Here is a 25,106-nt window from a genome sequence, read left to right as displayed (position 1 = left end):
GTTGTTAGGGGCAACAAGAACCTGATACAGAGGGAGCGGGAATGACAGCTAGATTTTTGGTTGTGACAAACCTCAAATCACTCCACTTTGCGGTCAAACCGTAGCTCTTAGCAGAAAAATGAAAACATCGTGAGAGACGGAGAACCCAGAACATTCTGTCAATCTTATTTTCATTCAGATATTCCTTAAAATGTGTTAGTAACGGCAATTCGAAAACAAAAATGAGATTTTTTTGAAGAAAACTTCATTTAACATGGGAGTCAATGCAGAGAAAGACAGGATTTGGCATGGCTGTTAGTCTCCCCGTTCAAATTTTGTGCACACCACGCCTGTCAAAGTCACATTTTATGAATCACAAAACCTATGTCTATATTCTGACCAAAAATGATCTGTCTACCTTTTACGGTTTGGCCGTGAGGTCGAGTTACAAATAAAAATTATGATCATTTTTTTAAAGTCTCTCGCACTCTGATCAATTAGAACCGCACTGAAGATTTGACAAAAAAGTGATTTCCAGTCCTCGCTTGAGCGCTCATATCTTGAAAATTGTACATTTTAGGAAAAAACAGTCCGGGGTTTAGAGAGAGAAGAGAAGTTTTCCTCCGTTTTGAAGTTTGAATGACCTTTCTACGTGCAAGTATGAGAAAGATACGTGACTCGGAAAAAAGGTGAATTTTGTCTTTTTTTTCCCAACATTTTCCCATCCGCTTATAATGGCGCCATTGAAATGCATGGGAAAATCTTCCCCATTAGTTTGGAAATTTGGAAATGTTTTTGCACTTCGTGCAAAAACTATTCGTGCCATCGTTCTGAAAATCCAGATGACTGTAGTTAAATTCAGGGCCTACAACTTTCTAAATCGGTTCAGAATTTTTCGAGTAACGGTATGCGAGTGGTGAGGCCCCAAAGTTCACGCAATGCGTTCCGGATGGGGCAAAAAGTGCACGTTTGTGCACGTTGCGCAAAAACGTGCACGCCAATCGCTTATAAAAGTCATACCAATTGATTCCCGATTAAGTCGCACGTTTCTACGTTTTTACTTTTTGAGTTTTCTCAAAGCTGCGCAACTAGTTACGCGCCGAAGTTTATACGGAAGAATATGGAATAAATAATAATAAATAATAAGCCTGAGCAATAGTATTAGTGCCTCGTGCTGCGCACGAGGCACTCCTCCTCCATTGAGCTTGCGCATCTCAATGGAGGAGGCGTGCCACGTGGCGCAGCCGTGGCACTAACTAGACAAAATTCCCGGGAAATTTTGAAGTGCCACGGACTACTGCCGGATGATCGCGGGGCTTATTTGCACCCATGAAGGTCAAGGACTCGATACTTAGTCATTTGACACCACCCATGACTCTCTATGTCAAACCATTCAAAAGTTATTACAGAAAATATGTAATAGGCTAATAGAACCGCTAACAAGACCGCTAACGGGACCGCTAACGGGATAGCTAACAGAACCGCTAACGGAACCTCTAACGGGATCGCTAACTGAACCGCTAACGGGATCGCTAAAGGGATCGCTAACGGGACCGCTAACGGGACCGCTAACCGAGCCGCTAACGGAATCGCTAACCGAGCCGCTAACAACCGCTAACGGAACCGCTAACGGGACCGCTAACGGGACCGCTAATGGGATCGCTAACGGAACCGCTAACGGGACCGCTAACGGGACCGCTAACGGGATCGCTAACGGGATCGCTAACGGGATCGCTAACGGAGCCGCCAATGGGGTCGCTAACGGGACCGCTAACGAAACCGCTAACAGTACCGCTAACAGAACCACTAACTGAACCGCTAACGGGATCGCTAACGGGACCGCTAACCGAGCCGTTAACGGAATCGCTAACCGAGCCGCTAACAACCGCTAACGGGACCGCTAACGGGACCGCTAATGGGATCGCTAACGGAACCGCTAACGGGACCGCTAACGGGATCGCTAACGGGATCGCTAACGGAGCCGCTAATGGGGTCGCTAACGGGACCGCTAACGGGATCGCTAACGGAACCGCTAACGGGACCGCTAACAGGACCGCTAACGGGATCGCTAACGGGATCGCTAACGGGACCGCTAACCGAGCCGCTAACGGGATCGCTAACAACCGCTAACGGGACCGCTAACGGGATTGCTAACGGGGTCGCTAACTGGACCGCTAACGGGATCGCTAACTGGACTGCTAACGGGATCGCTAACAGGACCGCTAACAGAACCGCTAACGGGACCGCTAACACCAATAACACTACCATCCCATAATAAACACCTACCATCCCATAATAACACTAACATCCTATAAAAACACCTGCCATCCCATAATAACGCTAAAAACCTTAAAAAAACACCTGCCATCCCATAATAACACTAACATCCTATAAAAACACCTGCCATCCCATAATAACACTAACATCCTATAAAAATAAAATGGGGATCATGTAAGGTCAGGGTTCAGATTCCTCCATTATCCAAGGTAAAGTATTATGAAGTCTGCATTGATGTGTCATGTGACCAGTTCTGGGTCACATGACACGGAAGTATGGTAGTGTATATTGTATTGTAATGACTCAGCTAGTTTTTTGGATTTGACAAGCCTCAAATAACTTCACCTTGTAATCAAACTGTAGCTCCTATCAGAAAAACAAAGACATCGTGAGAGAGACAGAACCCGGAAGATTCTGACAATCTTAATTTTATTCAGATATTCCTTAAAATGTGTTAATAACGGCAATTCGAAAACAAAAATGAGATTTTTTTTAAGAAAACTTCATTTAACATGGGAGTCAATGAAGAGACAGACAGGAATTGGCGTGTCTGTTGGCTCCACCGTTAAAATTTTGTGCACACCACGCCTGTGAAAGTCACATTTTATAAATCACAACACCTATGTCTATATTCTGACCAAAAATGATCTTTCTACCTTTTACGGTTTGGCCGTGACCTCGAGTTACAAATAAGAAATCATGTTTTTTTTTCAGTGTAACTACACTCTAGCAAACTGACTCCCGTGCTCTAGATTTGAAAAAAAGTGATTTCCAGACCTCGCTTGAGGGCTCATATCTTGAAAAGTGTACATTTTAGGAAAAAACAGTCCGGGGTTTAGAGAGAGAAGAGAAGTTTTCCTCCGTTTTGAAGTTTGAATGACGTTTCTACGTGCAAGTATGAGAAAGATACGTGACTCTGAAAAAAGGTGAATTTTGTCTTTTTTCTCGACATTTTCCCATCCGCTTTGAATGGCGCCATAGGAATACATGGCAAAATGGTCTCCCCATTAGTTTGGAAATTTGGAAATGTTTTTGCACTTCGTGCAAAAACTATTTGTGCCATCGCTCTGAAAATCCACAGGACTGTAGTTAAATTCAGGGCCTACAACTTTCTAAATCGGTTCAGAATTTTTCGAGTAACGGTGTGCGAGTGGTGAGGCCCCAAACTTCTCGCAATGCGTTCCGGATGGGGCAAAAAGCGCACGTTTGTGCACTTTGCGCAAAAACGTGCACGCCAATCGCTTATAAAAGTCATACCAATCGATTCCCGATTAAGGCGCACGTTTCTACGTTTTTACTTTTCGCGTTTTCTCAAAGCTGTGGGACTAGTTACGCGCCAAAGTTTTTACGGAAGAATCTATAATAATAAGCCTGAGCAATAGTATGAGTGCCTCGTGCTGCGCACGAGGCACTCCTCCTCCATTGAGCTTGCGCAGCTCAATGGAGGAGGAGTGCCACGTGGCGCAGCCGTGGCACTAATAAGCCTGAGCAATAGTATGAGTGCCTCGTGCTGCGCACGAGGCACTCCTCCTCCATTGAGCTTGCGCAGCTCAATGGAGGAGGCGTGCCACGTGGCGCAGCCGTGGCACTAATAATAATAAGAAAAGGGAAACCTTTTCTAGATACTAATATATCGCCTTCATTTTCATGTTTTTCCTCATTTTTTCGGCCGTGTTTTACTTTTTGGGGATTTTTTTTTTCCACATCAGTGCGGGGTCATGCTGTACACCCGCTGGTGCGCAGTGGGACTTTTGCGACTTTAGCATGCTAGCAGCATTGCCCTTTGGGCCATTCTGGACGATTGCAATATGGTCATGCCACTACTTGGCATGCCCATAATAATATCATACATTCTGGACCATGAGATACAGCTGTACTGTATGATCGTCGTTCATTTGAGTGATCTGATTTTTTTTTTCATGGTTTGCATTAATGGGCGTGTCCTCACGGCTCAACAGCGCCCCTTAGAATACTTTTTTCTGCCATAACTTTTGAAAGGTTTGACATAGAGAGTCGTGGGTGGTGTCATGGGACTCGGCATTGAGTCCTTGACCATAATTGGTGACAATTAGCCCAGTCCCTTTTTCTGATTGGTTGTCCCTATTTTCTGCTATAACTTTTGAATGTTTTGACATAGAGAGTCGTGGGTGGTGTCATGGGACTCTGTAATGAGTCCTTGATCTTCTTTGCCCTGAATTAGCCCCGCCCCTTCTTCTGACTGGTCGTCCCTTTTTTCTGCTATAACTTTTGAATGGTTTTACATAGGAAGTCGTGGGTGGTGTCATTTCTGATATGCTTATGGGGGGCGGTTGACGTGAGTGCGAGGGCCCGTTCATCGCTGCTTGCAGCTTTAATTATTATTGTTATTATCATTATATTTTTGTGTTTTGGGTGTTTTTTTATGATAATATATGACATCGTACTGAGAGCTTGAAAAAAAAATTAACATAATCTCGTTTAACTTCCGCTTAGTTTATGTCCAATAGAGTCTGTTAATGTACAAATGTCATCCGTCTATTACTGAATCTTAATGATGGAATAAATAAGAGTTAAAACACAGCAAAGCACCATTATTATTGGACATGGCTAAAATCCCGTCACCATGGCGACAAGCTGAAGTTGTACCGTGGTGACTCGTGTTAGCCTCTTTTGTTTGACGCACTTTCCCAATCTTGAATCTAGAATCGATTGCTCTTCCTTGGGATGTAGCGGTTGAATTTTTGCAGTTGTCTTATTTGAGGTTGACTTTTTGCGATTGAATTTTTTAACGTTGAAAAACAATCAGATACATCATTTCAATGCATAAATATGCATTGAAATGATGCAAGAAATCACTTTTTCTTTCAAAATCCGATGACACAGATTTACTTCCATAAATATCAGCGCTTGCAGCTTCAATATATATATATATAATTTTTTAGCTTTTATAGGACTAAAATCGTTTCATCTCTCTCTCTCTTTGTTTTTAAATCATCACATGAACGATCTCTGTCAGAGTGATGACCTGCTCATCATTTTGCTTCAGGGGGAACCAGCATTTAGGTTTACACACTACTTTTTGTATGGTTTAGTTTTTGTTAAAAAGTAATCACACTGTCATATTTACCTGTTTTTAAGATAAGAATACTTTTCTTTTCACAGGCTCATGAATAAACTAAATGGAGCACGTGTTGAGAGAACAACTTTTGCTGCATATAACAAAAAAATTACAGAAAACCCCAAAACCGCAGCCATCGTAACCAGAGCGTGTTTCCTCTCTTCTCTGATGGTCGATATCTAATTAAAACAGCACCATGTGTGTTTGTGTGCGTAAGTAAGTGCGTGCAGTTCATGCGTTTCCTCCTCATTTCACAGCGAGGTCAGAGCTAAAGGTCACCTCAGCTGGTATCCCCGGGGTGCCACACACACACACACACACACACACACACACACACACACACACACACACACACACACACACACACACACACACACACACACACACACACACACACACACACACACACAGAAATGCAGAAAGGGAAAGAAATGTTGATTTCGTAATATTTTCGCTGCCACCCTAACCGCCCCCTCCCGTGTCATTACCAGTGCATTAACATGCACATCTAAATCAAGCTATTGGCAACAATCTAGCTGAGGATTAAACTGGAGTTTCTCAGAAATCCAGGTAAACATGCGCGAGAAGACAATCAATTATTGAGTGAGGTGCGTTCGACTCCGTGACTCTAGACCAGGGGTTGGCAACCCAAAATGTTTTAGAGCCATATTGGACCAAAAACACAAAAAACAAATATGTCTGGAGCCGCAAATAATGAAAAGTCTTGTATAAGCCTTAGAATGAAGACAACACATGCTGCATGTTTCTATATTAGTTAGAACTTTTTTTTCATTATGCACTTTTTTTTCAAAAAGTCGAAATGTCGAGAAAAAAGTCGAAATTTCGAGAAAAAAAGTCGAATTTCGAGAAAAAAAAGTCGAAATGTCGAGATTAATGTTGAAGTACAATTTCGAGAAAAAAGTCAAAATGTCGAGAAAAAAGTCAAAATGTCGAGGAAATAGTAAAAATATTGTGAAAAAAGTCGAAATGTCGAGAAAAAAGTCGAAATGTCGAGGAAATAGTAAAAATTTCATGAAAAAAGTTGAAATGTCGAGAAAAAAGTCGAAATGTCGAAATTAAAAAGGAAAAGAAAAGGGAAGAAAAAAAGAGAAAAAAAGGAGAAAAAAAGGAAAAAAAGAAGAAAAAAGAAAAGAAAAAAAGAAGAAAAAGAGAAAAAAAAGAAAAAAGAGAAAAAAAGGAAAAACAAGAGAAAAAAAGGAAAAAAAGAGAAAAAAAGGAAAAAAAAGAAGAAAAAAAGGAAAAAAAAGGTAAAACATTTTTGAAAAATCTCCAGGAGCCACTAGGGCGGCGCTAAAGAGCCGCATGCGGCTCTAGAGCCGCGGGTTGCCGACCCCTGATCTAGGTGGTGCCACACGCACTTTTGCATTGGCATTCTTCTGGTTCTTCTCCTTCTTCTCTGTGTTGATATTCTGGCTTTCGCGGTGTCGTCACTTCCAGATGGGGGGGCTCGGCTAAGCATGGGTTGGTATACATGCCGGAATAACTCGGATTGGGACGCATTATCTGGCACTAAAATCTCAAGAGCTTCGGCAGTTCGGCTTCGATTCTCCAGCTTTTGGGAACTGGATGAAGTTTAAACGTAAACAGCTGGGATTCGTTACTGATTCTGACAATAATAAAGAACCCTCTCATGATCACACACACTTGTGCTTCGTCTCAGCTGAACGGAGCGTCTGTGGTTCAGAGTGAACCTGTGACTCTTTGTTCAAATCTGCCTTCACTTCTCATTTATAGCTCTTGTGTCTGTCCTCCTCACCCTCACACTTCTCCTCTCTCCTTCCATCTGCCTCATCACCTGGTTCTCATCCCCACACTCGCTCCGTCTTATTAACTCTTAAAGAACTTGTGTCTCTCTTCAGTCGTCCTGTTTCACTGAGTGTGTGTTTGTCTTGTGACTGAAGTGATTGATCTGCCTTTTTTATGACATTAATACCGGGGGGGGGTGACAGCCCCCTGCATCCCACAGAGATGGGATGGCAGACATATGAGGCCCATCTGAACTCACAGCGCATACATATACACAAATGCTCATCCACTCGTATCCAAGGGCCCGCTGGACGGATTATAACGAGCTTCAAATGCAGAAAAGCAGACTGAACCCAGTTCAAAGTTGTCTGAGGGAAGACCCCGCGGGACACCGACCTGCCAGCACTCCGCAGACGTAGACCAGGCCGATCCTCAAGGCACCGTGCACCATCTCCAGAGGGACGCCCACCAGCAGCTGCATGGCCATGTTCAGGCCCAGATGCTCGATCCTGGAACACACAAACCCACAGAGGCCGTCAGGACCACAGCACTAAAACCACAGCCATATTAGAAGTTTGGTTAAAACAAGAAACGAGAAAGAAATCATTTGGATTTCTAAGAAAAATGACCAAATATTATTATAAGGGCCTGAGCACTTACAGTGGGAAGGCCCTATTGTATCTGTAGGAATTTCTTTCTTTCTTTCTTTCTTTCTTTCTTTCTTTCTTTCTTTCTTTCTTTCTTTCTTTCTTTCTTTCTTTCTTTCTTTCTTTCTTTCTTTCTTTCTTTCTTTCTTTCTTTCTTTCTTTCTCTCAACGAAAAATTTTATATTTAATGGTTTGCATTAATGGGCGTGGCCTAACGGCTCAACAGCGCCCCCCGGAAAACTTTGCGCCTCAAAGCCCCACAATACGGTTTGACGTACATGCACGAAAATCGGTACACGCCTGTATCATGTCGCAACTTAAAGAAAAGTCTCTTGGCGCCATGGCCGAAACCAAACAGGAAGTCGGCCATTTTGAATTAATCGTTTAATTTTGGCGCAATTTATGCCATTTTCACGTGTCGTACTTTTACGAACTCCTCCTAGCAGGATCGTCCGTTAGACATAAAACTCGCTCACGAGACACAAAAGACGTTAACCATGAGAAGTTATCAAAATCGTGAGTTTTCGTGAAATGGCGTGGCCGTGGCGCCGCGTCAAACTTCAATGTTAAAACAGAAAGTGATACCAATAGCTGATAGTAGATGTCGATATTTGATAGATCCTATTTTATTATTATGTTTATTGAACAGGGACAAATGTATCAAACATTGTTTCATAAAAAATACAAAACAGATGTCATACATACAGGTTTCTAGCCAGAGCTAATTTGCAACCCCTGTCCCTGGTTAGGCCTTTACTTAAATTTCGAAAGCAGTTAAAACAGTACAAAACTATTAAAATACTAAACATGCAAATCAGAATAAACAGAATAAAAACAATACAAAGAGAAGAAGCAAAAACACAAACCAGATAAGGACAGAAAACTAAAATAATAAAGTGGTACAGTATGTTAAAGTCAATGTTCACAAGCTTGTCTGCCATAACCATTGAATGGTTTGACATAAAGAGTCGTGGGTGGTATCATCGGACTTAGTTTTGAGTCCTTGACCTTTATTGGTGAAAATTGCACGCGCGAGGGCCCGTTCATTGCAGCTTGCAGCTTAAATTATTATTATTGTTATTATTGTTATTTCCCAAGGAATAAATTAATACACAAAAGGAAAACATAAAAAATGACCGGTTTATAGATAATTTATGGATGCGCTGAGTAGAAATCAGAAAATAAAGTACTCTTGAGGTTGAAGGCATCATTCGTCATTCCCCGATCAAAGGAAACATCCATGTGCTCAAACAGCCACAGAGGCTTCGACAAACTTCAGTCACACTTTAATGTGGTTGATTAAAGGCATTTTTTTAATGCAATGACCTTGAAACCCACTAAGAGGAAGAGCCCTGACAAACACAGTCTTCCTAGAAATCCCACAAAAGCTCAGGTTCAGTGTCACAGAGATCCAGAGTTTCCTGTTTAACTGTCCAGCAACATTCAGCTACTTTAAAGACAGATAGATGATAGAAAAATAGAATAAAAAACATAAACAAAAAACAAAACAACTGAGGTAGAATAGAAAACACACTTGAAAAAAGATAAATAAATATGTATGGTGCTATGGCAAGAGTCAAAGTGCAAGGTGAGTGAATGCAGTGAAACTGCAGTATAATGACCCTTCTTCTTCAGAGTCCTTTTTTTGGTATAGTTTGTTAATAAAGAATGGTTCTCGTTTGGACTACATGTAGTGCAGTTTGACGCTGATTCACTGAGCGTTTCTAGTTAGATGAGGTTCATATGTGGTTTTAGGAGTTGTCTAAAAGTGTCTAATATTCTCCTCATCCTTGCACATCTGTTCCTGCAGCCACTTAAGACAGAGCAAAGTTTAAGTCCTTCAGCGTTTGCAGCAAGATGTATAACTTCTGTAAGTCTGTTTGGGGAGCAGCACCAGAGCCAGAGACTTAAAGAAACTGAACAAAGTGATTAAGAAGGTTGGTTCTGTTCTGGAAATGATCGTACAAAGGAGGATACTTTATAAAAATGAAGAAGATCATGGATTACCTTGAGCTTCCTCTTAAAAGCACAATGGTTCAGCAACTACTTCAGATCTGCTGCAACACAGACCTCTACAGGAGATCCTTCAGACCTCTACAAGAGATCCTTCAGACCTCTACGGGAGATCCTTCAGACCTCTACAGGAGATCCTTCAGACCTCTACGGGAGATCCTCCAGACCTCTACGGGAGATCCTTCAGACCTCTACAGGAGATCCTCCAGACCTCTACGGGAGATCCTTCAGACCTCTACAGGAGATCCTTCAGATATCTACGGGAGATACTTCCGACCTCTACGGGAGATACTTCCGACCTCTACAGGAGATCCTTCAGATATCTACGGGAGATACTTCCGACCTCTACGGGAGATACTTCCGACCTCTACAGGAGATCCTTCAGATATCTACGGGAGATCCTTCAGACCTCTACAGGAGATCCTTCAGACCTCTACAGGAGATCCTTCAGACCTCTACAGGAGATCCTTCAGACCTCTACAGGAGATCCTTCAGACCTCTACGGGAGATACTTCCGACCTCTACGGGAGATACTTCCGACCGTTACAGGAGATCCTTCAGATATCTACGGGAGATCCTCCAGACCTCTACGGGAGATCCTTCAGACCTCTACAGGAGATCCTCCAGACCTCTACGGGAGATCCTTCAGACCTCTACAGGAGATCCTTCAGATATCTACGGGAGATCTTTCAGACCTCTACGGGAGATACTTCCGACCTCTACAGGAGATCCTTCAGACCTCTACAGGAGATTGTTCAGACCTCTACAGGAGATTGTTCAGACCTCTACAGGAGATACTTCAGACCTCTACAGGAGATCTTTCAGACCTCTACAGGAGATCCTTCAGACCTCTACAAGAGATCCTTTAGACCGCTACAGGAGATCCTTCAGACTGTTACAGGAGATCCTTCCGACCTCTACAGGAGATCCTTCAGACCTCTACAAGAGATCCTTTAGACCGCTACAGGAGATCCTTCAGACCTCTACGGGAGATCCTCCAGACCTCTACGGGAGATCCTTCAGACCTCTACAGGAGATCCTCCAGACCTCTACGGGAGATCCTTCAGACCTCTACAGGAGATCCTTCAGATATCTACGGGAGATACTTCCGACCTCTACGGGAGATACTTCCGACCTCTACAGGAGATCCTTCAGATATCTACGGGAGATCCTTCAGACCTCTACAGGAGATCCTTCAGACCTCTACAGGAGATCCTTCAGACCTCTACAGGAGATCCTTCAGACCTCTACAGGAGATCCTTCAGACCTCTACGGGAGATACTTCCGACCTCTACGGGAGATACTTCCGACCGTTACAGGAGATCCTTCAGATATCTACGGGAGATCCTCCAGACCTCTACGGGAGATCCTTCAGACCTCTACAGGAGATCCTCCAGACCTCTACGGGAGATCCTTCAGACCTCTACAGGAGATCCTTCAGATATCTACGGGAGATCTTTCAGACCTCTACGGGAGATACTTCCGACCTCTACAGGAGATCCTTCAGACCGTTACAGGAGATCCTTCAGACCTCTACAGGAGATTGTTCAGACCTCTACAGGAGATTGTTCAGACCTCTACAGGAGATACTTCAGACCTCTACAGGAGATCTTTCAGACCTCTACAGGAGATCCTTCAGACCTCTACAAGAGATCCTTTAGACCGCTACAGGAGATCCTTCAGACTGTTACAGGAGATCCTTCCGACCTCTACAGGAGATCCTTCAGACCTCTACAAGAGATCCTTTAGACCGCTACAGGAGATCCTTCAGACTGTTACAGGAGATCCTTCCGACCTCTACAGGAGATCCTTCAGACCGCTACAGGAGATCCTTCAGACCTCTACGGGAGATACTTCCGACCTCTACAGGAGATCTTTCAGACCTCTACAGGAGATCCTTCAGACTGTTACAGGAGATCCTTCAGACTGTTACAGGAGATCCTTCAGACTGTTACAGGAGATCCTTCCGACCGTTACAGGAGATCCTTCAGACCTCTACAGGAGATCCTCCAGACCTCTACGGGAGATCCTTCAGACCTCTACAGGAGATCCTTCAGACCTCTACAGGAGATCCTTCAGACCTCTACGGGAGATCCTTCAGACCTCTACGGGAGATCCTCCAGATCTCTACAGGAGATCCTTCAGACCTCTACGGGAGATCCTTCAGACCTCTACAGATCCTTCAGACCTCTACGGGAGATCCTTCAGACCTCTACGGGAGATCCTTCAGACCTCTACAGGAGATCCTTCAGACCTCTACAGGAGATCCTTCCGACCTCTACAGGAGATCCTTCCGACCTCTACGGGAGATCCTTCAGACCTACGGGAGATCCTTCAGACCTCTACAGGAGATCCTGCTCACGACAAACTAATCATCACCACAATTGATCTCTGAAGATACGGAAATCAGGAAAACTACTGCAACAATTCATTTCTCTTAGGTGATATCTGAACCATCACCGCTTGATTCATTCATATTCCCTGAGGTGGGTGACCACACAGTTGTCCCGACCAAGATTTGTACATCCAAATGATTCAGAAGCTGATCAAAAAAACAGTGACAACACCACTGCACCAACCAATTACTAAGAAAGAGATGACCAACAAGCCTAATGAAATGGGGGTCGGTCACCCAACCCAGTGGTTAAAAGACTCTTGAAGAAAACACTGGTGACATGAAGAAGAAGTAGGTGAGGACTAGAGAGGAGCAAGTACTAGAGACTGTGACATGCGAATTCTGGGAACCTCATCAGGGACTTCTGTCCAAATGAGAAAAGTCCTACAAAGGACTTAGGGCCGCTTTCCGACTACTTGACCTTCACAGTTGGCAGATTGCCGAGCTGTTCAGACTTTACTACTCAGTGTCTATTAACTGAGAGTCTCAAGGTGTTTTTATTGTTCGCAGTACGTGACTCATCGCAGATGGAAGGAAACACAATACAAGTTAAACTAAACACAAGAAAGCAAAGAAAGATGAATGACCTTGGTACAATGTGACTTATTAAGGCTGTGAGCAGCTATAACCGACATGTCTTTGGGATCTTTACGTGAGGATGTCCTTTTACTAGTGTTTTCATTGGTTAGTCCCACGAAACCTCCAGAAAGCTAAACTGTGATCTCTGGCATCTCAGAATCCCTCCCCTAATGCCGGATCTGCTCCTCTCAGACACAAAAACCTCCATCAAACTATCCCACCACACAGCTGCCGAAGCCACAACAGCACTGGCATCAGAGAGAGGAAGAGAAACCGAAGAAGAGGAGCAAGGGCCCAAGACCCCCCTCAGTTAATCCATAGTCGAGTTGCAGCAGCCTCCATTATTTTATCTACTTCATGACTACAGTCAAAACAGCTTCAGATTCAAATAGACCACTAGACTTTCTCGAGACAACTTTTTTGTGGTCTTGGTCTTGTCTCGGTTTTGCCACATCTCGGACTCGGATAATTGAGATGCCGTTGCACACCAAGGTGACAGAATCTGGTGATCAGCAGTTCTTCAGTGTAAACTGGCTACTATAATGCTAAATAATTCAATTTCAAGTCCATAATTCTGTTTATCTTTAATATTTAAAGGTTTAATCTCCAAATTAAGTCCAATTTAAATCAGTAACATTTACTATTCATCGCTGGCCTAACAGCAGCAAAAAAGATAATTGCGGTAAGATGGAAACCACCACACACGCTTAACATCTCCCATTGGTAGTTGACTTTTCTTGATATTATCTATCTGGAAATATCTACAGCCCAAATCCATAATGCAAAATAACAAAATATTTTATTTTTGGTATATGGCAGCAGATCAAATTAAAGCCAAACTTGAAAGATGTATTTAAAATTGATATAGACTACCTTGTTGCAGCTATCCTTGTCCAGTTTTTGATATTATTATGTTTTGCCTTTGCTTTATTTTGTCGTTTTTTTTGTTTGTTTGTTTTTTATTGTTGTATTATCTTTTTTTTCTGTTTTCCTTATTATTAATTGTTTTCATTGAATGCTTAGGCCCGAGTGGTGGATTTGGAAGGCGGTGAAAATATGTGTATAATGTTTGTTTGACATCATTGTGGATGCCACCGTTCATAATAAAAAAAGTTAAAGCAGCACAATGTAACTTTCAGCTTTTGTTGAGTTTGGTGGCTCCTTTGGACAAAAGCTGTAGTGCTTTACCAGAAAGAACACTACATTTCCCATGAGCACCAGCGCGTACTGCCGGAAAACTCCTGTCCCGTCGCGTGCATTTGTTTTGATAGCGAATGAAGACGGGACGGACTTTCAAAACTACTTTTCTGTTTCACCAAGTGAACAGACGGAACGCAAAAAAAAAGATGTTAAACTGCTGGAAAGGAACTGGAATTTTCCCGGGATACCTTAAACAAGGAAGCCAGGGAGCGGTATATGGAGAAAATAATGATTATTAACGGTTTGGGTTCATATGAAATCCCTACTAAAGAATGAAGCTCCTGGTCGGAGCGCCACTCTTTAAAAAGGATTTACTGCCGCAGTTCTGCACAACCGGCGTCTTAGGCTACCTTTTTTAGGAGTGTTTGGCAGCTGCTTTGGTAAATGTTTGACTCGCCATGTGTTTCAATAAATTAGTATAATAGTACAACATACAGTACATGTTTTGTATCCCTCTTACTTTTCTTTTCTTTTTTTTTGACTGCTATATTATATATCTGCAGCTACAAATAGAGTTAATATTTTTTCCTCAACAAACTAGTTTTATCTGAAGTAGGGGTTAATCGCACCGCAGAGAGCTGGCCACCAACTGCGTTTAGCTGGAGAAGAATCGGGAATAAAACCCGTGTTTTGATCCGACCCGGTCTGTGTGAGTGTTTGTTTGTGGTTTACTGTGGAACGTTATGTTTGGTCGTTACAGCCGCGATACAACCGAGCCGACGACTCTTTGATATCTCAGATACTCAGCCTCCGTGTCTTGATACTCTCTGGTTTTGATAGTGTCTTGGTCTTAGTTCAGGCGCTCTTCACTACAAGTCTATAAACCACTCCCACTGCCGTAAATAATATTCCTCTTTCTGTTTTTTCTCCTCGGAGGCCAAATTGGTAGAACCTCATCTCATCCCGTCTTTGCCGCATTTGTGTAATCTGCATCCACCACCTGTTCTTGCAAGGGTTTCCTCCAAGAACTCCTGTATCCTCCAAAGTCCAAAAACAAGAATATTGTTTTGATTAGTGACTATAAATTGCCCATTCTGCGAGTCGCTGTTTCTCTCCACGTGGCCCTGTGATGGACTGGTGCCCTGTCCGGGCTGTACAGGTGAGGACAGGTGACCTGTAATCCGGAATAAGAAGAAGTGGGTATAGATAATAGATGGATAGCTAAAGAATAGTTTAAAAATGACCTAAAAAGAAATTTGCAGCATCATTTATCATCCTGTTTAATCAGCAATTTGCTTTTTTCCAGAGGCACTGTGCCAGTAACTAGATAACCTCAAAAATATGCAATAAACTTTTACCTCTGCTACTAAATTTTTACTAAAGATTTACTTCCACAGTTGCTTTTGCAATTTGGCATGCTTTAAGGTATCACAAATGAAACCCCACACATGCCACCGTCACGGGAATTCAGCAGAAACGTCCCAGATGTCGACTCAACGTGCAGGGAAACGTTTCATCGTTCTGTTTAAATGCGGATTCATCTGCTCGTTATCTGTGCTTGATTACTCACTTAGTCTCTGACAATCTTAAATAGCTGAGTAATCACTACGAGAAGTCATCAAGTCCTGAAAGCAATTTGTTCAGCCGACAGTCCGAATGCAAAAACGTTTAAGCCCAATGAAGCAAAAAAAAAGCACACAAGCAACAAATCTTTACTTCTAAGAGGCTGGAACCAGAGAAGTCTATTTTATACTTCTCTAGCAAATGAAAATACTTTTCTATATCACTTAAGATAATTATGTGGCCCTTTGATTTAAAAGCATGTGTATAAAAGAGATAAACCATTGGCGAATCTGTGTTTTCCACTTAAATAAAAAAAAAAACGAAGTAAATATTGGTTACATTTCTGGGAAGGATCTGTTGTGGAGCTGCTGACAGGAATCCACTTATAGTTTTCTCTTTTCTGAATTTCCAAAAAGAAACTTGACCACAGTCTTATCAAATCTGGCACTATAACATAATAACACAGAAACTGGGACGTAATCGTATGTTTCGTATTTATACAGTATACTAGGGATGGGCGGTATGGACTAAAAAATGTATCACGATAATTTCTGGCATTTATCCCGATAACGATAAAAATGACGATAAAAAAAATACCAATTCAACTCCACCTTTGGGTAACACTTTACAATAAGGGTCCCTTAATTAACGTTAGTTAATGCATTATTAAGCATTAATTAACAGTTTAATAATAGTTAAATAACCATTATTATGTATTACTTAACATGAATTAGCATATTAGTTAATGCATTAATAAACAGTTAGTTAATGCATTATTAAGCATTAATTAACAGTGTAATAATAGTTAAATAACCATTATTATGTATTACTTAACATTAATTAGCATATTAGTTAATGCATTAATAAACAGTTAATGAATGCCTACTGCTCAGAGTTAATTAATACATTAGTAAGCATTAATAAACGTTACATGATGTAATTATTTATCCTTATGTATGCATTACTTAGTATTAAGTAATACATTAGTTAATACATAAGTAAAACGTTAATAATGTCCCTAGTAATCATTTACTAATGGTGTTTATTTGGAGTGAATATGCATTAAGTAACAGCTACCTAATACATCTACTAATCATTTACTAATGGTGTACATGTTTACTGGATGGGCATTATTAAACAACTATTTAGAGTCTTAAGTAATCATTTCCTAATGGTGCTGTGTATGTTATCAGGTAGCTTACCTGACCTTATGAACGGTAACCTGACATAAACCTTAATAAATGTATAGGAGTGGCTCATAACCATTACTTAACCATTAGTAAAGGCTTGCTGGACCCTTATTGTAAAGTGTAACACATTTATCCCTTAGGTAACACATTATTAATGCTTAACTGCCTCATAAGCATTACTTAACCATAATTAACCATTAGTAAATTAAGCAATCACATATAAAGAAGTTTACACTTTTTATTTAAAACAAAATAAAACAGATAACAGATAACATTTGTTATATGTATACATCTTATACATATATATACATATATATATATATATATACATATATATATATATATATATATATATATATATATATATATATACACACATACACACACACATCTGTGATAACATATACGTAACAACAATTCACAGAGGAGAGCTTTGAACAAACATTATTTAGTAACATAATACAATAACACAGTATGATAGGCTGGCATAATTTTATCATCCTTCATTTTATGTATTGTAGCAGAAATGACTTCAGTGGCCTTTATAACCTCCTTGCATCTTTTAGCAAAGTCTGCCACCGTCTCCCCCTTCTCCACCTGATCATATTCTTCTGGAGCAGCTATTGCGAGCTCGGCAATCGCTGCAGTCCTCACAATAGTAAGTCTGTCTACTCCATACTTCTCGAAGGATTTGGCCATATTCTTCCCCGTCTGGAAAATGGCAAGGACTTCCTTGTACCTCTTCACCACATCACCTGGTCCTCCAACTAATATAAACACACAATAACAAGAAGGAATGTATCATTTGAATCATGAGATTGATGAGAAGAAAAAAACAAATCATTGTATTTTACTGTTAATGTTCAATGTGCCGCGAGACACACTAATCCCATATGTGACACCTCAACACAGTGTAGAAGGATTTTCTGGCACAACTTCACCAAGGTACATGGAAACACCATGACACACACAGGGAATTATCAAGGCTAAATTGGGAGAAAAAGAGGGGAAAATGCTAAATAAAAATGGACACATTTGGGGTGAATCATTTTTGGAAATGAACATTCATTTGGACCGTACTGGTCCTTCTGGTACATCCCTCTATCAGCGTGCAGGGCTTGAATTTAGCACTCGCCACTTGCCATTTGCGACCCAAATTCCTCAAGTGGCGAGACAGATTTTCTTGCAACTTGGCTAGTTAGAAAAATCGAGATTCCCAACTTTTGTGCCATTTATAAATGAAATTGAGATTCCCAATACTGTGCGCACCATTGCACCTTTTTATTTTTTATTCTTGATGTCAACTCCGGGTGAACTGTCTGAGTCTGACTCTGAAGAATGAATAGTAAACACTCAGAAGAACAACTGGAGAAAATGGACCAATGCAATGTCTCAGTTTGACCAGCAGGGGACACACTGTATAGTTCCTTAAATGGTTTAGCTGTTGTCTTGTGGTTGTATTAAGACAGGCTAGGTTGGTTGTTGTAGTCTTTATAAGACACTTTCGAGCTAATAATAAAAAGGCTGCTTGTTTTTAAATTCACTTGTTCGTTCTCATTTGGACATTTTTATCCAGCCCAGAATAAACACATTATTTATACAATACACCTGCTGCATTATAGAATATACAGACAGGACAGGATCAAAGTGTTACTTTGAAGGTGTAATGCTATATATTCCTCCATAAATGTTAGATTTACAATTAAGTAAGCAACTACTGAAATTAAATTATACAAGAACACATCATGCAATCTCATTTTCCACCAATAGTATAGTAGTACACTACTGAATGATAATTGTAGCGTATAGAAAAACAGGATTGATGTAATATGGTACTACGATGACTGCTATATACAAGTGATGTCGAAATACAAAAGTAAAGCAACGTTTTGGTTTTGGCTAGTAAAAAATCTGGTTGGCTAGTAACTTTTTTAATCTACTAGCCACTTGGCTAGTAAGTCAAAAAGTTAATTTCAAGCCCTGTCAGCTTGTCATGAGAGATTGATCTACTTGTAGGGACAACAGACACATACAGCTCAAGCCAGCCAAGAAATACGTTTCACATACCCCGCAGGCGAGAGCGATGTTTGCTTTTCTTCGCCTTTTTCTCCTTATCCTGTCAGAGCTGGATTCAGAGCTGGATTCAGAGTCATCCTCACTGTCATGCTGCATCTCAGATCCCCTCATCGCTTCATCATCACTGTCTTCTCTTCTGGACTGTTGAGCCTCCTTGAGACATGTCAAAGCTATGGATGCAAGGATTGATAGTTGATTACATCAGTTTGATTGCTTATTGTATACAAACACCTACAACAACAAACACAGCTATGACACAACTTTCGCACCCACAGCGTGCACACCCATCATTCTTTAACCCTCGAGCATCCCTTAAAATTAATATACACTTTTTACCCATAGTCCAAATTTGCCCTATTGACTACCATCTCATAAAAGTGCAATAAAAATGAAATACATATTTATTTTCACTTTCACCACATAAAATCTTTTCAACAACTTCAGACCTAGCCATAGATATAAAGTTAATTATAATATTTAAACATTATTTTTACAACTCCTGATTTTTTCAATAGAAAAATCACAAAATATGCAATATTTTCAAAAATTAGGTTCAAAGTGAAATATATTACAGCATTGACTATGTCAATAATTGATAACATTTATTTTGATGTATTATTATTTTTGGAACAATGATTGTTCATTTAAAAAAACTTACACTCTTTACCTTCATGTCCAAATTTGCCCCATTGACTCCCATTATAACCACATATTTTTTATGTACTGTAATTCTTACCTATTATAAATTTTTTCAGACGAATTCATAATAAATCTAAGCCTCTACCTTCAAAATACAGAGAAAACAGGTTTTATGTCTGGTGACCCCCCCAAAACTAGCAGGGGCAGCAGAGCTTCATCACATCAAGTTTCAGTGACGTCTCATCCATCCCGCTCCCGTGTTTAGTTGGGGTCTTCCTTTTAAAAAAGTGTCAGCCTTCACCAGGTGTATTAGCTTCTACACACACCCTTTCAGTTACATGACTGAGAAGTCAGTCTTTCAAATTTACCGACTTAAACTTCTTCTTCTCCATTATTCAAGTGTTACTGAGTCAAATATGCAGCATCTTTTTGAAAAGTTTACATTTTGTCAGAATGATGTATTTGTTATGACAACTCGAATTGTGAACTTTTCAAAAAAAGTGTCATAAAGTTAACATTAAGAGCTAACAGTTTAACGTAGTTAGATTAATCTTACCATGTTTTCCAGATGAACTTCCCTTTTCCGCTTTTTCCTTGTGCGTGGTTAGCCTGGTCCTGCAGGTGAGACTCCGAGCTCATCCATCTTGAGACGCTTCTGTAGATGGGGCCGCGGTCAGTGCGCGCAAAGAAAAAAGTGCGGCGTGCAGCGTTCAGGCCAATTCGGAACTAAGGCTTTTAACTAAGGCCTAATATTGGTGCTCCTACTCGGGAAATTCAGAGTCTTCTTGGAGAATCAGTTTTCTGACATCACACAACAATGTCTAATGTCAATGTCTGGAACGCTTTGAAGACAGAAATGGGAGTTTTCAATGGGGAAACCCAGAGTTCTGAGGCGTCATGAACGCAGCAATGGCGCACACCAGAACTCAGGAGTTATCGCGGTGTAACCTGGGTGTCTTGAAGGAGGAGCAGAATTTTCTGGCAGGACGGACAGTAATTTTAATAGGATAGCCACTTACCAAGCTGCACGTTTCATTTTAGGAGCACTTTAGTGGGTTTCATTTTAGTGGGTTAAAGTTAGCAAACAAGTTGAGTGAGCTGACAGAAGGCAAAAAAAAACACAAACACCTCAAACTAATTGAATGGCTCCAAAAGAAAAAAATACTGAGATGGAAAGTCAAGTGCAACCGGTGCCATCACAAAATGAAGCTGAAGAAAAAGATGGTGGATCTGTGGACCGATTTGAATGGTAGGTAACTTTGGCTAACATTGTGGGATAACTTTTTTGGTCAGTATTATTATTGTTGTTATTATTATTATTATTATTATTATTCGCCAGCTTGATTTCATGATGGACAACATTGCTGCATCCTCAAGAACCCTTTCAAGAATGGCAAAGCAACGGGAGGTCTGCGTGACAGCGATGGAGAGGCTGCATCATAGAGAAGGACAGGGAATTGGGGGAAGGAGCATTTCGTGGTGATAGATGAGTCACTTCAGACATAAAAGAAAGGTAACTTTTTATATTAACTGCTACAAATTGTTAGGCTGCTAATTATGACTTAGTCTTGTGATGCCCAACGTTCAGGTCGAGACTGGACAAGACTTGAATGTCTGGGGAAGTTAGTGCAGGATTTTGTAATAGTGCTACCGCTGGTTGCAACCAGCTTCCTTGAAAAGGTAAAATAGGTAAAAAGGTTAAATAAGAGTTTTCTTTTTCCTGCTCCTTTCTGAACATGGATAAAGATGCAACTGTTTGCTATTTCCTTTGGTACAATTTGAATGTTTCCATGGGCAGAACAAGTAAATGAAATTAAATGAAAATCTGTGTTAGTCTTTCATCCTCAACCAATGATTGGTTAGCTCTGCTTTGCACACACCTTACCAGAAACGTCAGCAATGTTAGCAACGAAAGGCCCACCCTAAAAGACTGTTGGTTGGTTTTGCAACACTGTTTTTTTTTAAACTCACAAAACATTTCCACCCAGACACCCGCTTATTTTTACAAAATTGAGGTGGAACTTCCCCAGACAATCATTTTGAAATATTAGAGTTTGCAAACGAGACTAGTTATAACCACATCACCAATGTGGAAAAATTAATTAGTATATTCAAAGATTCAATATGTAAATTTTGATCAGAATTTTGAGGTAAAACATTACAAAATCATGTGCAATTATCAGAAATATGTTTAGAAAGAAGAGTTTAAACGTTATGTCAAAGACATTTACCAATTGAAGATGCAAAAGGCACAAAATACAAGCGCAACAGTAAAAGTTGGTGGCGAAGTGCAAATATGCGGCCTCCAGCAGGGAGCAGGGAGCAGGGTGCGGATTTTTATTTTAAAAGTTGTACCAGCGCTCCTGCTCCATCCCGCTCCAATTTAGCTCCAGGGCCACCCATACCTGACCCACAACCAGCTTGTTTTCTAGCTGGATCTGTTTGTTATCGAAAAGTATGTAATTGATTAAATTATTATTCAAACTGTGGGAGGGAAGAGATCTGAAACAGAACTCATACTGGAATCTGACGATGCCAGGTTTGGGTTTAAGTGTACAACGCTGCTTTTTTGGACAGGTCTGTGAGCAAGGAGCAAGAAAATTCTCACCTGCTCTGTTTCCCTCACATGCTCTGGTCCACCATCCACATGTAGAGACCTATACTGTATTTTTTAGCCTGGTATTTGGCTGTACTTTGTGTGTATAAAAAGAGTTAAAAACTGCAAGATCTAACTGCTGTCTGAGCGTCGATCAGCTGAGCCAGAGCACAATGGGTGGGTCACTACACAGCTGTAGCAGCATGTGTGTATGTTTTATAACATCGGCAAGAAAAAAAAAACATTGTTGATTGTCTTCTCAATCGCAGTGAAACGATTGGATTGCCGATCGACAGAAGCCAAGTTGAAACAGCAGCCCATCATTTATAATGTTCATGCTTATAGTGATGAAAAACAGAATGGGACAGAATCATTCCTATAGAAACTCTTAAATTTGGCTATAGTAATCATCCATTCCATGGAAGTCTTGCATTTTACTTTGTCTAATCAAATTTGTCAACTTTATTCCTGCTAACATTATAAATGCATCTGACACAAGGTTAATAATCTTGTTTCTTGTTCTGTCATTTTCCCCAAAACACAGTATGGAAGGGGCAGGATGGCTGGGGGCTGGAAGCGGAGGAAGTGGGTGTTCGGGATGCTGGGGGTGCAAAGCACGCATAGGGCGGCCAGGGCGAAGACATCCAGGGAAGCCGGTGCTTCGCTTGGTGGAGAAGAGGGGGAGGAGGGAACTGGTGCCACTCATAGCTCATCATGTCAAAAGGGAGCAGACATTGTATTATGTGTTATTGTATTATGTTACTAAATAATGTTTGTTCAAAGATCTCCTCTGTGCGAATTGTTGTTACGTATCTGTTATCACAGATGTGTGTGTATATATATATATATATATATATATATATATATATATATATATATATAAATATATGTATATATATATATATATATATAAATATATGTATACATATAACAAATGTTATCTGTTATCTGTTTTATTTTGTTTTAAATAAAAAGTGTAAACTTCTTTATATGTGATTGCTTAATTTACTAATGGTTAACTATGGTTAAGTAATGCTTATGAGGCAGTTAAGCATTAATAATGTGTTACCTAAGGGATAAATGTGTTACACTTTACAATAAGGGTCCAGCAAGCCTTTACTAATGGTTAAGTAATGGTTAAGTAATGCTTATGAGGCAGTTAAGCATTAATAATGTGTTACCTAAGGGATAAATGTGTTACACTTTACAATAAGGGTCCAGAATAGTATTTACTAATGGTTAATTATGGTTAAGTAATGCTTATGAGGCAGTTAAGCATTAATAATGTGTTACCTAAGGGATAAATGTGTTACACTTTACAATAAGGGTCCAGCAAGCCTTTACTAATGGTTAAGTAATGGTTATGAGCCACTCCTATACATTTATTAAGGTTTATGTCAGGTTACCGTTCATAAGGTCAGGTAAGCTACCTGATAACATACACAGCACCATTAGGAAATGATTACTTAAGACTAAATAGTTGTTTAATAATGCCCATCCAGTAAACATGTACACCATTAGCGAATGATTAGTAGATGTATTAGGTAGCTGTTACTTAATGCATATTCACTCCAAATAAACACCATTAGTAAATGATTACTAGGGACATTATTAACGTTTTACTTATGTATTAACTAATGTATTACTTAATACTAAGTAATGCATACATAAGGATAAATAATTACATCATGTAACGTTTATTAATGCTTACTAATGTATTAATTAACTCTGAGCAGTAGGCATTCATTAACTGTTTATTAATGCATTAACTAATATGCTAATTAATGTTAAGTAATACATAATAATGGTTATTTAACTATTATTTCACTGTTAATTAATGCTTAATAATGCATTAACTAACTGTTTATTAATGCATTAACTAATATGCTAATTAATGTTAAGTAATACATAATAATGGTTATTTAACTATTATTACACTGTTAATTAATGCTTAATAATGCATTAACTAACGTTAATTAAGGGACCCTTATTGTAAAGTGTTACCCACCTTTGTAACTATAAATCTATCCACACATTCAGTCTTTGGAGCCCCCAAATCACTGCTCTTCCTTTCTTCCTTTCTTCCTTTCTTTCTTTCTTTCTTTCTTTCTTTCTTTCTTTCTTTCTTTCTTTCTTTCTTTCTTTCTTTCTTTCTTTCTTTCTTTCTGGCTCATTTCCTTCCTTCCTTCCTTCCTTCCTTCCTTCCTTCCTTCCTTCCTTCCTTCCTTCCTTCCTTCCTTCCTTCCTTCCTTCCTTCCTTCCTTCCTTCCTTCCTTCCTTCCTTCCTTCCTTCCTTCCTTCCTTCCTTCCTTCCCGTAAGTTGTGCGTGGATTTAACACAGAACCATAAATCCGACTCAAACACGTCATCAACGGGAATTTATCGTTTTTACCGTAAGATGACAAATTCTTACCGTGGGGAATTTACGGTAAGAATTACAGTATACGTACAAAGAGATGAAGTATAGGCTGTACATAAAAGATGGATGTAACAGTTGGGTAAATAAAGTCACAACCCACGGCCACATCTTCACATCTTCCAATGTTTTTCCAATGGAGCTGAAAGCTACAGATGTCCAGGTTGTGGTCCCTGTGGAACACCTGCTCAGGCGAATGTTTAACTTTTCCACAGAGTTGAGACCTAATGGGATCACATTTAATAACTTGTTTGGTATGAAGAAGGTCATCAGAAACACGTTCCTGCGTGATTGATGTCTAGACTGATTTCTGTTGGGTGCATGTTTATCGGGACGAAGAACAATTAAGTCCAATTAAACTACATGGACAAGGTCGTGATATCTCAAGGTTTTAGAAATACGCCTCACTTCAGACTCTCAAAGATGTGCATTCAAGCACAGAAAAGAGAAATGTCTTAAAGCAGCACAATGTAAGTTTCAGCTTTTGTTGAGTTTGGCGGTTCCTTTGGACAAAAGCGGTAGTGCTTTACCAGAAGAACACTACATTTCCCATGAGCACCAGCGCGTACTGCCGCCTCTGATAAAACTTTTATTTTCTTCGTTTTTTCCGCTGCTTCGGCCATGATACCAGCTTCTGCTGAGCTCTGCGCTCCACGCCCCGCCCAGCTTTCGTCTCGACTACGAATCGGGAAGGAGGGGGAAGTGACGTATGCCGTAAAGCAGTCAAAGCCG

The 25,106-nt window shown here is 40.4% G+C and overlaps 1 protein-coding gene across 4 annotated transcripts in view; it reads right to left on the bottom strand.

The window, feature by feature from the left end:
• Positions 1–25,106, bottom strand: part of rhbdl3 (rhomboid, veinlet-like 3 (Drosophila)) — a 180,189-nt gene that overhangs the window by 37,227 nt on the left and 117,856 nt on the right. For all 4 annotated transcript variants that reach the window (XM_061732531.1, XM_061732618.1, XM_061732705.1 and 1 more), the window contains one exon: positions 7,517–7,629. In XM_061732531.1, coding sequence (XP_061588515.1) covers positions 7,517–7,629 — 113 coding nt within the window. The remainder of the gene's footprint in view (positions 1–7,516; positions 7,630–25,106) is intronic.

This window comes from Cololabis saira, chromosome 1 (genome assembly GCF_033807715.1).
Source record: "Cololabis saira isolate AMF1-May2022 chromosome 1, fColSai1.1, whole genome shotgun sequence".
Taxonomy (NCBI): domain Eukaryota; kingdom Metazoa; phylum Chordata; class Actinopteri; order Beloniformes; family Belonidae; genus Cololabis; species Cololabis saira.
This window is presented reverse-complemented; position numbering and strand designations above follow the sequence as displayed.